This window comes from Ovis aries, chromosome 17 (assembly GCF_016772045.2).
Source record: "Ovis aries strain OAR_USU_Benz2616 breed Rambouillet chromosome 17, ARS-UI_Ramb_v3.0, whole genome shotgun sequence".
Classification (NCBI taxonomy): Eukaryota; Metazoa; Chordata; class Mammalia; order Artiodactyla; family Bovidae; genus Ovis; species Ovis aries.
Genome location: NC_056070.1, coordinates 10,156,064 through 10,170,834, shown reverse-complemented (window position 1 = coordinate 10,170,834; position 14,771 = coordinate 10,156,064). Strand labels below are relative to the sequence as shown.

Here is a 14,771-nt window from a genome sequence, read left to right as displayed (position 1 = left end):
AGACCACAACTTGGCTTTCAGGAAACAGGGCACTTGAGGTGCTCTTTTATAATTGGTCAGCGGCTTCTTACTCAATAAAATCAGCGGTTTATGATCACTTCAGTCTGGTTCATCAAAAATCCATTGTTAAAGGGGTAGCAGGAGGAAGGAATTAAATAGTTTGTTTTTTTTTTAAGTGCTGAAACTTTGGGAAGTGAAAAGAGAGAACATTCAAAATATTTCATTTCATTCTAGCATATTTGTTTTATTATGTTAGTATTTTTTATTCTTGGATCAGCTGTGAGCTTCGATCTTTCACCTGAGGATATTTTTAACCAGAGTTCTCCTGTGAACCGCAGACTATAAGAAATGACCTGAGTATTTTCTCAGTGCCCTCAGGGATGCTGGCATGAAGAACTGTGACATCGGAAATTTGACTCTGCTTTGCAAGCTCCCACGTTGGCCCGCCATGATTCTGAGAATGCTGGCACAGGACATGGGACTCCTGGTCAGAGTTGAAACTGTATTCAACACAGATAGAGCAGCCCTCAGAGGATTCCTTTGAGTCACATTTCTCATAGGGTGATGCCCTGTGGGCCAGATAATACCTGCCTGTGGAGTGCTATAAGAAAGAATCCAGAGCTCTGGAATGATGGTGGTAAAGCCTGTTCTTCACTCCAGGAGAAGACACAAACTTTATCTTCCAAGGCTGTATGTTCCATAAACACCTTTCAAAAGATAACCCAGCCTCTGCTCACTAGAAGTGCATAAACAGCAGAGATTCATGTAGAACTGTCTCCTAACGTGTACGCAGCCAGAGAACTTCCGGACATGCAGGAGAGACGTTCGTTCACTAGGTACATGGGTGCCTTAGGGCTTCCTTCTCTCCTAGAGCGCAGGCTGAGAAAAACTGCTAGACCTTTGCTATGGGTACCCTTTCCCAAGTGCTTGAAGTCAGAGTGTTAGTCGCTTCAGTCATGTCCAACTCTTTGCCACCCCATGGACTATAGTCTGTGGGGCTCCTCTGTCCATGGAATTCTCCAGGCAAGAGTACTGGAGTGGGTTGCCATTCGCTTCTCCAGGGGATCTTCCCAACCCAGGGATTAAACCTGGTTTTCCTGCATTGCAGGCAGATTCATTACTGTCTGAGCTGCCAGGACAGACACCACCCTGCCCCAAATGCCTAGAGTTCCTCTAAAATGTTTTAAGTCAAAGAAGAGAAAGAGAATATCAGACATCCTTTCTTAACACATTATCAACTGGAGACATATTAATGTGATTGGTGTTTGTTTCTATAAAAATCCCCTGGTCCATAAGATATTAAAAGTAATACTTCACTGCTTTTTGAGAAGATATAAGTATTATATTTAAAGATTTAAATACTTAAAAATATTTTTTGATGCTTATTGCCAAAACAAAACCAAACCCAAATTCTGAAAAGTAGTGAAAGCGAAGTCGCTCAGTCATATTCGACTCTTTGCAACCCCATGGACTGTAGCCTACCATGCTCCTCTGTTCATGGGATTTTCCAGGAGAGAGTACTGAAGTGGGTTGCCATTTCCTTCTCCAGGGGATCTTCCTGACCCAGGGATTGAACCTGGGTCTCCTGCATTGTAGGCAGACGCTTTACCATCTGAGCCACCCGGGAAGTCCCTGAGAAGTAGGGAATGGTTTATATAAAAAAGCTCACGTTTACTATTTCTTGTCTTAAAAAAAAAAATTGGGGGAAGATTGTTTTGGAGACACCTGTGAAGCATCTTCTAGCCTCTGCTAGCTGAGGTGAGAAATCAGGTCTTCAGTCTTGAGTATATTTATGTAACTGCTTCCTGCCTCGTCCCAGCTCCTTCCCAGCAGGAAGGCCAGTGGAAAGTTTCTTGTATCCTTGAGACCACTCGCTATTTCCCGAACTTTGTTTTGCTGGGCCGGTCTCACAGGACTTCATTTCTCCGTACAACGATGCTGCCTCCTTCCAGTGGAGGCTGTTCCCAGACTTGTGTCTTCTCACCTCTTACAAATACCCCAGCCTGCAAAGTTCACGTCCACAGAGAAGTCCTCAGCTGAGGCTTCTGAGATGTGGAGAAACCCAGGGACTCACATAAAGAAGGACTTCCCAGGTGGCGCTAGTCATAAAGAATCCCCCTGCCAATGCAGGAGACTCAGGAGATGGGGCTTCGATCCCTGGGTTGGGAAGATCCCCTGGAGGAGGAAATGGCAACCCTTGGGGTCACAGAAAGTCAGACACGACTTAGCTACTGAACATACCGCACACAAATAAAGAAGTTTAGGCTTCAGTGGGAAGTCTGGAAGGCTCCCTTTATGAATCAGTTAGTGTGGGATTGCCAGCACATCTCTGTGTTGATAGATAGCGGAAAAATCACAGAGAACAAACCAAGAAGCAAAAAAGGCTCATGGTGAGGGCTTGACTCTGGACAAGTTGGAGAAGCCAAGCTAGGGATATGCCCTTGCCTTCTGCATCTGCTAATCCAACAATTCTTTCACTTTCTAGAAGGCGTATTTTCCCTTTACAAGAAAACAAAACAGTTTTCTTTAAAAAAAAAAAAAAAGATATGAGGATGAAATAGATAATAGCTATAAAATTTATGACTTTCACTTTGAAAGAGCCTTATAAATATACACATTGTTACTCTGTCTTCATCTCGTGACTGTCCTCCCCTTCAGCGGATGGATGGCCATCATTTTATCGCTTGACTATTTACGACCAGGAAGAGTTGATGGGGGTGGGGTTGTACACTTCATTCTCTGCCGCCGCCACCCCCGAGCACCTTGAGTGATTGCTGGGAGATAAAATGGCAATTGTTTGGCTAAGTGTGGTCTTAAATTCTCTGTTAGAGCCTCACTCCCGCTGTCCTTTTCCTGATTAGTAAGACACCATTAAAGGTTCCTTTTCTGCTAAAGAATGGAGTGACTTTTGCTGTTGGATATACGGACCCCTTTGGGATTTATAGAATGGTATATATTTATAGCTTGGTATGAAGTAGATTTGATGACTTCCAAATGAATGGCTGGATAGGGGGATTGTAAAGAAGTTGTTCAAAGAATAACTTGCCATCTTTCGGCTGTGCTGCATGTGGGGTCTTAGTTCCCTGACCCCTGCATTGGCAGGGTGGAGTCTTAATCACCGGACCGCTGGGGAAGACCCCCAAAGTATAAAGTTCTTAAAACGTGCATCCCTCATTTTTTTTTTTTTTCCTTCTGATGAAGAGGACAAGAACCTTTTCTGTACTAAAAGCCTATCAAGTCAGTCATGCAACATTTCATGTACTTGATGGATAAAAGCCAGGGATAGTGTTAGAATGTCTGGATTGAGTTCCCAGATGTGGCTTGAAGACTTCCCGTGCCGAGCACTCTGCCTGGCTTTATGCACTCTACAGAAAGGATTATAAACCTGCTGTTATCCAGAGGCTAAAGAAATCCCTGAAACCATCACAGACGACCCATGCTCATCTCCCCTCCCGTTTATTGGTGTGATGGGCCTGTAGAGAAGTTCTGTGACTTAGGCCGGAGGAGAAGTAGTTGGTGGAGTGTGGGGCGGGGGGTGGCAGCTGGAGCTGAGCCGGGGGACGGGCTGGATTGGAACAGGCAGAGGAGCGGGAGAGACAGTGGGGTGGAGGGGAACGTTGGGGGCCAGACCGTGGGCAGAATGGCTGGGCTGCTGGGGCTGCTGGGGGAGCTGCTGGAGGGCAGGTGGGGGAGTGCACCAGTTCTTGGGGGAGGCAGATGGGGTAGACTGGGTCTTACCTGGTTGGCTGATGGAGCTCGCTGAGTGGGAAGCATGGGGCTGGGGGCTCGGCTAGGAGACCACAGCAGCAACGCAGGCGTGAGCAGGAAGAATGGGATTGCCTCCTGATACGACGAGAGGGTACAGAAAGGAACAGCCTGGGAGCTTTTGCAGAAAAGATGGACAGAACGTGAGGTGCATTCTCGTCTACAAGAGGAATCAAAGAGAAGGCTCTGGGACGTGGAAGGACAGAAGCTGCTTGTCGAAACTGGTTTTAGCCAAAGAGGGTGAAATTGAGGTGAAGAGCATCTGGGTGTAGCCGTGCTGAATACCCATGTGTTGAAAATGTCCTTGAATGAAACGAGCAGCTTTCAGCGCATTACTTTTAAAGCAAGCTTTATTGACCATAGTCTCAAGCCTCCAGTTTTGAGACCATTGAAGAATAATTTAATTCAGATCCACATATATTTATTGAACTCTCGATGTCTAGAGGCCCCTCCATGAGTCTGTTTACTCATCTGTTTACATTAACTTATTTTCAGAATTGGCAAATACTAGGGAATGTTCAGGTTACCAGGGGTTTGCTATTCCCTGGTTTCTCCCTTAAATGCTGGCTTTTTTGTCTACTCTAAAGGAATCTCAATTTCCAGTGGCATTTTGTTCTGAGTTTCCACATGTATAGGACCAGGTGAAAGAACATGAGACATGAAAAGGCCACTGTTGACTTTTTAGAGGTATAGGTCACGGGCTTAACTATAGATTCTTGTGACTTTCCTTCTAAGCAGAAAACACAAATACTTCGCAAGTCCAAGCAATTTGTTTTGGCCATTGGATTCTGGTGTTCTAATTAGTGAATCAGTATGATGCTAGGTTGGACAAGACTAGATCTTCTCCGCAAACCTGGAGAAGCTCAGTAAGACATCTCTAGTTCTGAGGTGTGGCTCTTGGGGCTACAGACCAGGGAGGGTGGGGAGGATTCTGTCCCTTTGGATCATCCGGAGAAAGAAAGAAGCTCTCATCCTAGCTGTTGAGGAATGGCGCGTCATGTATTTGGTGTCCTATAGCCTTTATACTATTAATTCTATTCTTCAAACTTCCACCCTTAGCCCAAGCCAGGCCCGATCATCCACAGTCCAGTGGCTTAACCCTCAGTCTCCAACCACACCGAGCTGCAGCCCAGCTGTTACACCTCCTTCACCCAAGCTGTCACCGTTCCCCCTCTCTCTTCCTGCCGCTGTCGTGGACAAGCCACCTGAAAGGTATGTGGTTTTCAGTGTGATGTAGAGTACTGTGGTGGTGCGCAGAGGGGCTTGATCAACCTGAGCAGGTTCTTGTGCTCCCTGCATGGAAAAGGCTTCCCATCTCCTGGACTCTGGACATTTATAACCTTATCTTAAAGGTTCAAGAGCAAGCACATTCTTGCGAGAAATTTGCCTTATGTGAGACCTGCTTGAACCTACCCTTTCTGGTTCTGATCGTGCATTTATGAAACCATATTGTTTGGAAGAACTCCTTATCCAGAAGGAAATGTTGTTCAGTAGCTCAGTCGTGTCTGACTCTTTGCAACCTCATGGACTGGCAGCATCCCAGCTTCCCTGTCCTCTACTGTCTCTTGGAGCTTGCTCAGACTCATGCCCATTGAGTCGGTGATGCCATCCAACCTTCTCGTCTTCTGTCGTCCCCTTCTCCTCCTGCCTTCAATCTTTCCCAGCACCAGGGACTTTTCCAGTGAGTCAGCTGTTTGCATCAGGTATAAATGGGGCACTGGACACTGTAATTAACATGGCCCTTTGATGCGCTCGTGATGCAGAGCCCAGAGTGCTTTAGCAAAGCCCATCCTCTGGGCCAGCAGACTGGCCATCCCCATCAGTGGCCTCCCCTCCTGCCGAGAGATGGGATGCTGCCTTCCGCCCTGGTGTGCAACTGGCTGGCAGCCTGGTTTCCATCCTTCCCCACTGGGTTCTTTTCCCACGAGAACACACAGGATGTTTTGACAAGCAGAGAGAAGTTGAGCCTGATGTGCCTTTTGGGGGCGAGAGTGAGGGGGTCAAACATAGAAGACCCAGTTGAGAACAACAAGCCGTTTCCGGCGGGGGCGTGGAAACAGACTGTCAGTGGAGGATTGTGTCCTCGGCGCATGCCTGGAGCCACTGAGTATCTGTGTGCCTCTGCCCTTAACTGACTCGCCCCCGTCTCAAGACACTGGTGCTTCTCCTTAAGAAACTGAAATGCATTGGAAATAAACATGCCGCATGGTTCTAGTAACACTGAATGAGAGGAAAGGGCATCCCGCTGAGTGCAGAGGAGAATTAGGTGAAGAGGTTCAGGGTGAGCTTTTCAGAGAGGCTCCCTAAAAGGAAGATCTGAATTTGAAACTCGCCGGTTACTTGCAGGCGCTATGGTTTCGCCCGATGCTCACTTTCCCGCTAATCTCTCTTTTGGAAGGCACTGCTGCGCGGGTGTCATAGAAATGAGATTTGGGCGATGTGGGTGGGGGAGAGGTGAGGTTTCTCACACTTCGATCTGTGTGTCTCACGTGTTCCCTCCTCAGCGTCATCAGTCGGAAGGCCCGGGCGGTGTACCCCTGTGAAGCAGAACACAGCTCGGAATTGTCCTTCGAAATTGGAGCGATTTTTGAGGATGGTAAGTGTCCCATGGGAGCTTTGCGGGAGGTTGCCTTCTGCCCTCACAGAGGATCTGCAGCCCAGAGCAGGCAGGCAGTCCCTGGCTGTGGGGTTGTCAGGAGCTTGTTGCTTTGGATGGGCGAGGGCCAGCCCACGTGGCTCCCGGGAACTGAACACCAGGGCCTGTGCGTGCCCACTTCTGCTTTAATCTTGGTTTTTCTCCAAACTTTAACTCTCAAGGTCTTTCATTCAGGACATTTTTGTCCCGATGTAGAGAAGCTGGTGCAATGTGAAATCAAGAAATGTTTCTAATTTGCACCCCTGTTCTCTTCCCAGAGTCCCCAGCTCTCTTACATGCTTCGTTTGTCAGCCCTGAGTTACAGGCAAGTGCTGTTGTCAGCCGATTTTGGTTTATCGTTCCCTTCCATTCTGAGGCTTGACACGATTTTTGCTCATTGGAATTGCGTCTGAATCTCTCGATGTGGGTATTGACTTTGCATATTGAAACCAGGGTATAGATCTTATTTGTGTGTTTAATAGTCACACGTAAGCATTTTAGGAGCTGTGCCCGGTTTCAGATTTCACAAATTCCGCCTGTGGTTCCATGTGTATCTCTTCCCTCCCCCTTGATTTCTTCCTTCCCAGTCCTCCTCATTATGAAACTCATCGGTTGCTATGGAAACAGCGATGCTGTGTGGGGGTGTGGCTGCCCAAAAGAGTTCTGGGGAAGCAGCGAGACCCTTTGATGCTTGGAATGGAATGGTTGATTAGCCAGCATGCTTGGAATATACGGAGTGTATCAACACAGCGCCTGGTGCTATATTGTCAGTGATGTGGCATGGGCCGACGATTGTGTTTTAGAACGCAGGCTGCCTCATTTAGAGGAGATTTCTGTATCTGTGGGATCCGTACTCTGGAGAGCCAGAGACTGCCGACAGTGTCAGCAAACAAACAACAACAGAAAACCCCACGTGTGACAGAATTAAACTCCGTGGAGAAATTTCGTTCTTCAGAGTGGAAGCTTTTGCCACTGCAACATACACGGCACACGGTTTTGCCAGGAGACGGTGGTTGGCTAGCTGCCCTGCTCCAGGCCTGTCGCATATTGACGCCCATAGAGCAGAAGGGAGAGCTGAGAGCATTGAAACATGTCATTTAAGAAATGAAGATGAATTCTTTTTTTTTTTTTTTTTTGCTGTACCCTCATGTATGGTACTGGAGAAGGCAAAGGCACCCCAGTCCAGTACTCTTGCCTGAAAAATCCCATGGACAGAGGAGCCTGGTGGGCTGCAGTCCATGGGGTCGTGAAGAGTCGGACATGACTGAGCGACCTCACTTTCGCTTTTCACTTTCATGCATTGGAGAAGGAAATGGCAACCCACTCCAGTGTTCTTGCCTGGAGAATCCCAGGGACGGGGGAGCCTGGTGGGCTGCCGTCTATGGGGTTGCACAGAGTCGGACACGACTGACGCGACTTAGCAGCAGCTGCATGTATGGCATGGAGTTTCCCAGGGGCTCAGATAGTAAAGAATCTGCCTGCAATGCAGGAGATGTGGGTTCCATCCCTGGGTTGGAAAGATCCCCTGGAGAAGGAAATGGCAACCCACTCTAGTATTCTTGCTTGGAGAATCCCATGGACAGAAGAGCCTGGCGGGCTACAGTCCGTGCGGTTGCAAAAAGTCAGACACTTGGTGAGTCAGCAACCACATGTGCAGCATGTGGGGTCTCAGTTCCTCACCAGGGATTGAACGCACCCCCCCTGCAGTGGAATCATGGCGGCTTAACCACTGGACCGCTTTTGACACTGTGTGATTAGATTTGTTTGGGAACCCGTGAACACAGCATGGTTCATGTGATGTTTACGTTGGTGGAAGATGTATCTCTTAGGGTGCCTTTGGCTGCAGGTAACAAAAACTGATAGAGCTGGTGGAAGCAGTCATGAAGATGGGTTCCCTCACGCAGTAAGAAGTCTGCAGGTGGGGAGCTCCAGGGCTGCTTAACCACAGCCACAAGGGTGTCACCAGAGCCCACAGTGTGTCCATCTCAGCCTGAATACAGGGGGCCCTGGCTGCTTCCCCAGCGGGGGTGGGAAGGCTGCCCCAGTTCTGGGTATCATGGCCACGCTCAGCCACAGCAGAAAGGGTGTGCCTCATCCTTGTGTTCTGTGTTTTAACTATGAGAAAACCTCTCCCAACTTCCTTCCTGTGTTGTCTGTTCTCATGTCTCAATAGCCAGAATGAGGTCAGGTGCTCACCTTAAACCCACTGCTGGCCAGGACTTCAGACCACACTTGGTCCAGAAATTCCTCCTCTCGGCACAAAGATATAGGAAGGGGAAGTTAGAATTTCAATCAAATCTAGTTATGCCAGCACGGATGATATTGGGAAGGGTCAGCAGATGTCTGATGCAGGAGATTGAAGACCTCCACTTCTAAAGTCCCTCGGTGGCTTGCGGGAGTCCTTCTAAGAAAAATAGTGTGTGCACAGGTGTGTGTGTGTCTTTCTCTCTCTATGTGTGTGTGTGTGTGTGTGTGTGGGTGTACACAAACACATCCATGTATACATGTACACGTATATGCACACACACGTGCATCTCAGTGTGTTTTGGGAACAGGAGAGTGATTGAGAGCAGAGAGCTAAGGATTGTCAACCCTGCACTTACCTGCCCGAGGTCAGTTGGCTTTTCCCCTTTACGTGTGACCTGGACAAGTTCCTTAAGCTCTCTCTGCCTCAGGTCCTCCATCCTGATGCACAAGGATGTTCTCACGGGGGGTGATGTGTCAGGGCAGCATTTGGGGCCCGAGTGCAGCACAGACATCTGAGGAGGCTGTTGCTGACCACAGAGCCTCGCTTGGTGCCCTGTGGACCCGGCTCCAATTTGAGCCAAGGCACAGAGCCCTCAGATTGGGCGGTCTGTGATGCTGGTCTGGATGGCTGGCTGGGGCACCCAGGGAGTATCGGGTGTTCCTCAGGCCTTCCCCCAGGCCAGCTACCCCAGAGGTGCTTACTGATGTGTTGACACCCTCCCTGTCCATGAGCATACTCGCCTGTCATTTGATGTGAACTCCATACCGTGCAGCTCTGCCCCCTCGTTTTGCAGCAGCAAATACACATGGGGACTGTGTTCAGAACCCATGCCCCCAGACTGACTGTTTCTTAAGGAGGTTCTCAAAGGTCACAGACAGTGGGAGACCCTTTGTCTTTGCTGTTCAGTCGCTGTCATGTCCCACTCTTTGTGACCTCATGGACTACAGCCTACAGCCCGCCAGGCCCCTCTGTCCTTCACTATCTCCTGGAGTTTGCGTAAATTCATGTCCATTGAGTCGGTGATGCTCTCTAACCATCTCATCCTCTGCTGCCCTCTTCTCCTGCCCTCAATCTTTCCCAGCCTTGGGGTCTTTTCCAGTGAGTCGGCTTTTTGCATCAGGTGGCTAAAGTCTTGGAGCTTCAACTTCAGTATCAGTCCTTCCAATGAATATTCAGGGTTGATTTCCTTTAGGATGGACTGATTTGATCTCCTTGCAGTCCAAGGGACTCTCAAGAGTCTTCTTCAGCACCATGGTACAAAAACATCAATTCTTCAGTGCTCAGCTTTCCTTATGATCCACCTCTCACATCTGTGCATGATTGCTGGGAAAACCATAGCTTTGACTGTATCGTATGATGTCTTTGCTTTTTAATGTGCTGTCTAGGTTTGCCATAGCTTTTCTTCCAAGGAGCAAGCATCTTTTAATTTCACAGCTGCGGTCACTGTCTGCAGTGATTTTGGAGCCCAAGAAAATAAAATCTGTCACTGCTTCTGCTTTCTTCCCATCTATTTGCCATGAAGTGTTGAGACGCCTAATGCTTAAGCTGTTACTCTGGGGCGGTGCTTCCCATCTCCCATAGTGGGCGCTGTGTGTGTAAGGCCTCAGGGCAGATGACGTTCTCATGAGACACCCGCCCCCCTCCCAATACACACATGTACACGTGCGTGCCTGCACACACACACATACACAAGGCACGTGTAGGGGTTATTTATGAGGCCTCTGACCTGGTCTGAAGCATTGAGAGTGGTCTTGGAGGGCAGGTGGGGTGCCAACATCTGAAGGCTGTCCAGGCGTAAATGGGAGCGGGAGCAGAGGTCCAGCCGTGTAAAGCTCAGACTGTGGGTGGCTACACAGGAGTAGTTTATGGACTCCATTTGCTGAGTTGCAGTCAGCATTGAAAAACAGGAAACCATGCATTAAAAAAAAAAGTGCATTGAACATAGTGAGAAGCATTATCCCATGAAGCTTTTGTGTGTTGGGCACATGTCCGCGTGTGCTGGGTTTCAGCTATTCTAATGGCTTGTGGTCACGGCTGCTGTGCTTGGCCAGTTCCTGACCTGGTCTGCTGGGCCGGGACATACCTCCCCTTCCTTCTGTGGACATGGCTCCATGTCTGCTCCTGGTCTGGCCTGAGCTGGGATCGCCCCATGGCTGTAGGGGGACCAGATGCTTCCAGACCCTGGTGATGAGCCTTAGACCCTGTGCTGTCCAGCCTGTGGTCATTGTCCTGCATATCGTTATGGCTCTGTGGAACCTGGAGTCGCCCGACACTGGCTCAGGTGTGGAAGGCCTCCCCCTGCCCTCAGGGACGCCCTACGCAGATGCCAGTCAGACAGGGTACCCAGATGATGCTGGTGAGGCCTGGCGACTGCTGAGAATGGCCGAGGAAGACTCCCCAGAGGAGAGGGTGTCTGGGGGTCTCTGAAGAGGAAGAACCCCCCGTGAAGAGGTGGGGGAAGTAGACGTCAGCGGAAAGCACTGCCCGTGCAGAGGCCTGGAGACTCACTTGGGGGCTTCTCTGGGCCATTCCCTGTGGGTGACCTGCTGCGGGCAGAGTCGGGGCGGGTGGGGAGGTGGCCGGGCCAGGTGCCTATGGACGCTTGGGTTTGTTCCTTCGGAACGTGGAGGGTTGTGCTGTGATCAGCCGGGTGTTCTGGAAAGTTCACTGAGCTCCCTGGTGCACCGTGGTTTAGGAGGAGCCCTACCGATGGGTTAGGAGGCTGCCGTAGGGAGGAGGAATGGAGGCTGGGGTGACTGGTGGGAGGGGGGCCCTGTAGATAACTCTCATGCAGACTTGTAACCAGACGACCCAGGAGTAGCCCCCGTTGGGTTTGATTGACACACTGCGGGGCAGGGAGTTCACTGGTGGCAAGTACCTTGGGTATTTTGGTAACGAGTGATGTCTCTTCCTTTGCAGTGCAAACCTCAAGGGAACCTGGCTGGCTGGAAGGGACTTTGAATGGCAAGAGGGGGCTGATTCCACAGAATTACGTCAAGCTGCTGTAGCGCCCGGCCGCAGACCCTGGCCCCAGAGCACCTTCCTGGGAGCGGCGAGCCCCGTCCACCTCCCGGGCGGAACCCACGGCCACCTGGACACTCCAGGGTGGGGAGCGGGGACAGATGGCTCGAGGTGGGGGGTGAACCGTGTTGGGCGGTGTGGATCTGAGCAGCAGGAGAAGGCTGTCCAGATGGACAGGAGAGACTCTGCATCTGGCACGCCTTGGGACCTGTGGTTTTAAATTATCTGGTCTCCAGAGCAAGGGGGAGGGCGCCTCACTGGCAGCCCCGTCACGGGACACCTCCCTCACACCTGGAAGGGAACTGTGCTGCGAGATGTGCCCTGAACGCTGGTGTCATTGAGGGATTGCAGCAGGCCGGCACAGGCTGCACAGCAGACCGAGGCTCCTGCCCGGACGCACGGCCACTCTCCCCGGGGACCCACGCTCGCTGACTTAGGGCGCCTGCGGGCTCACGACAAGCTTCTCTGTGCTGCTCACCAGTGTGCTGTTTGCCCGATATCCCCTTTCCGCCCCGAGTTTTCTGTACGTGAAATAAAGTCTAATTTACTATGGGATTTGTGTCCTCACGTGGGGAAGAGGTGGTGGAACTCACTCGCTCTGTATCATCTCCTGGTGTGGCTGGTGGGTGGGCTCGCACTCTCTCCTGGTGTTGGCATGCACGCGCTCACAGGCAGGATGGATTAACCAGCAGCCTGGCTGCTTGGGAATGGGGCGTGTTTCTGGGGACAAGGGGTCCCCTCTCTGACAACTGAGATCCTGGCGGGTCCCCTCCAGCTACCTCAGAGGGCCTTGGGGGACCCCAAACAGGATGGAGCTGGGGCACTTTCCCCAGAGCTTTGTGTGAGGGCAACCTCCTGATGAGCTGCTGTGTACAGTCCTGTATCACGACCCCCACCCCCCAGCCTCCCCCTCCCAATCCCATTCCTTCTCTTCTAGACTGCAGTGCCCATCTGTCTGTCTGGATTAAGCCAGGCTGTAGGGCTGTCTGGGCTCTATGGACCCAGAGCCTGCTTGGAGGAACTTCTGCCACATCCCTGCACACAGGGTACTCCAAGTGATGCTTCTGTGGTCTTCCCAGCCTCTGACTCCCAGGCACAGCCTAAACCAACCTCTCCGGGAAGAGAGGACCTCTCTGTCCCCGGACCTGGAGTCCCTGGAGTGTGCAGCTCATTAGTAGGGGCCTCAGGACTGTGAAGCCAGCCCTGCTCCAGGGTCTGCTCGGGGGGCCCGGCATCTCTCTTCTTCCACAGAGGCTTCCTGGTCTGTTACAGTTCTCCCCTCAGATTGTCCCTGGAAGGGTGTGTCTGGCACCCTCTTCCCCAGGTGAGATGATCCCAGAGTGCTGGTTATCAGTGTGGAGCTCGCCTCCCCTGAACCATGTAAAGTGTCAAGTTTGGGGTCAGGTGTGTGTAGAGAGGCAGGCCCATTGAGAAGTATCCATTTTCTGACCAATGTGTTAAGTCGCTCAGTCATGTCCGACTCTTGGCAACCTCACGGACTGTAGCCCACCAGGCTCTTCTGTCCATGGGGTCATCCAGGAAGAAATACTGGAGTGTGTTGCCATTAGTGCAATATAATTGAAAATGCTGAACTGTGGGCCCAGTGGAGAGTATTGGAGCTACCAGGGGCCCAGGGCCCCAGACAATGCCTGGCCCTGGGGCTGCAGGCCAGGCTGGCAAGAAGGTGGGGGTGGCACCTGTTCTGAGTTCTCTCTTCCTGCTCCTGCCTGCTGGTTAGAGGTACAGGAGAGAAGCTCGGCCGGGAGCAAACGTCCCCATTTCTGTGGGAAAGTGCAAGCTCGTGGGCAGTCAGGGTGAGTGGACTCAGATGAGCACTGGAGCGATTTCCTAGCTGTATTCTTCACTGGAGTCCACCCATCGGCAGTGGACAGAGGACCTACCGAGTTGCGACTGGATGCCTTTGCTCTCTGCTGTTGCCCCCAAGCTGTTGTTAGCTCGCAAAGTATATTTCTCACCACTTCCTTGGGCATGGAAATCTCTGTAAGGTCTGGCTACCGGAGTGGGCTTTCCAGATGGCACTAGTGGTAAAGAAACAGACGTGGGCTTGATCCCTGCAGTGGGAAGATCCCCTGGAGAAGGGCATGGTAACACACTCTAGTATTCTTGCTGGAGAATCCCCATGGACAGAGGAGCCTGGTGGGCTGGAGTCCATAGAGTCGCAGAGTCAGACACGCCTGAAGTGACTTATCACACACACTGGCTACCTGTGTGGTTTAGGGCAAATTAAATAGACTCTGATTCTGTTCCTGCCTCCTCAAAAGCCAAGGATACTCTGAGATTTGGGGTTGAAGTGATAGTATCTGCTCAGCAGGCAATGCTAGTCCCGGTACTGATGGAGTCACTTGCTTCCAGCCCCCGTTGCCATGGGCCACCGTCTGGTCACTCCTGCCCCCCGTACTGATGTTAACTGATGTGAGTCGCTTGCATCTTTGTTGTCGGGGCGTCTGTGCCCTGTAGGATGACAATGTAACAGTAGTGAAGCCTCAGGATAGCGCTGGCTACAAGGGTTCCCCCAGCCCTGCAGACTCCTCTCTGGCTGTTCCAGGAAGAACAGGGTTAGGCCAACGGGGAGCTGGAGTGTTGGGGTGTCTTCCTCTGGGAATAGGTGGTGCCAGGCGGCCCCCGGCCGGGGAGCTTTCCTCTGGGCCTGGCCCAGAGTACGCTTAATAACGGGACCAGGAGGTATTCTCTTCCACCTGCAGATCTCTCCCCAGAAGAGACAGGAGTGTGGTGGTCTGTGGGAGTAGTTCCCTGAGCATCTACTGAAGGCTGGCTGAGCAGCGGCCCTGCCTCCCTCAGGACCCAGGCCCCTCAGCCCACCTAGTTCAGCACCAGCTGCCTCCACCAGCTGTCATCCCGTGTTCTTTCAGAAGCATGATTGGGGGGAGGTGGGCTTTGAGCAAAAGAGGGCACTCAGATTGCTTACTTGCAGTGGAGCTTGCATTCTATGAGGTCACTAAAAGGCTGGCCCTGGGGGTCCCTGCACCCAGAAAGGACATGCCAGATGAGAACAGAGCCAGGTGGCCTGGGGGGTTATAACCCCCTCTTTCTTTGTAGCAACAGAAGCACCTATAGTTGGGG

At 51.3% G+C, this 14,771-nt stretch overlaps 1 protein-coding gene and 1 non-coding gene across 6 annotated transcripts in view; one reads left to right on the top strand and one right to left on the bottom strand.

Moving 5' to 3' along the window:
• ARHGAP10 (Rho GTPase activating protein 10) overlaps positions 1-12,224 on the top strand; it is a 375,744-nt gene extending 363,520 nt beyond the window's left edge. For 4 of the 5 annotated variants that reach the window (XM_060400981.1, XM_060400980.1, XM_060400982.1 and 1 more), the window contains 2 exons: positions 4,825-4,977; positions 6,270-12,224. In XM_060400981.1, the coding sequence (XP_060256964.1) occupies positions 4,825-4,977; positions 6,270-6,654 (538 nt within the window). In that variant the 3' untranslated portion in view covers positions 6,655-12,224. The remainder of the gene's footprint in view (positions 1-4,824; positions 4,978-6,269) is intronic. The other variant, XM_015101370.4, reaches the window with a different exon arrangement.
• TRNAC-ACA (transfer RNA cysteine (anticodon ACA)) lies at positions 1,556-1,627 on the bottom strand. The gene has a single exon. It is a non-coding gene; the product is annotated as a tRNA-Cys (tRNA).
• Positions 12,225-14,771: the final 2,547 nt, after the last annotated feature.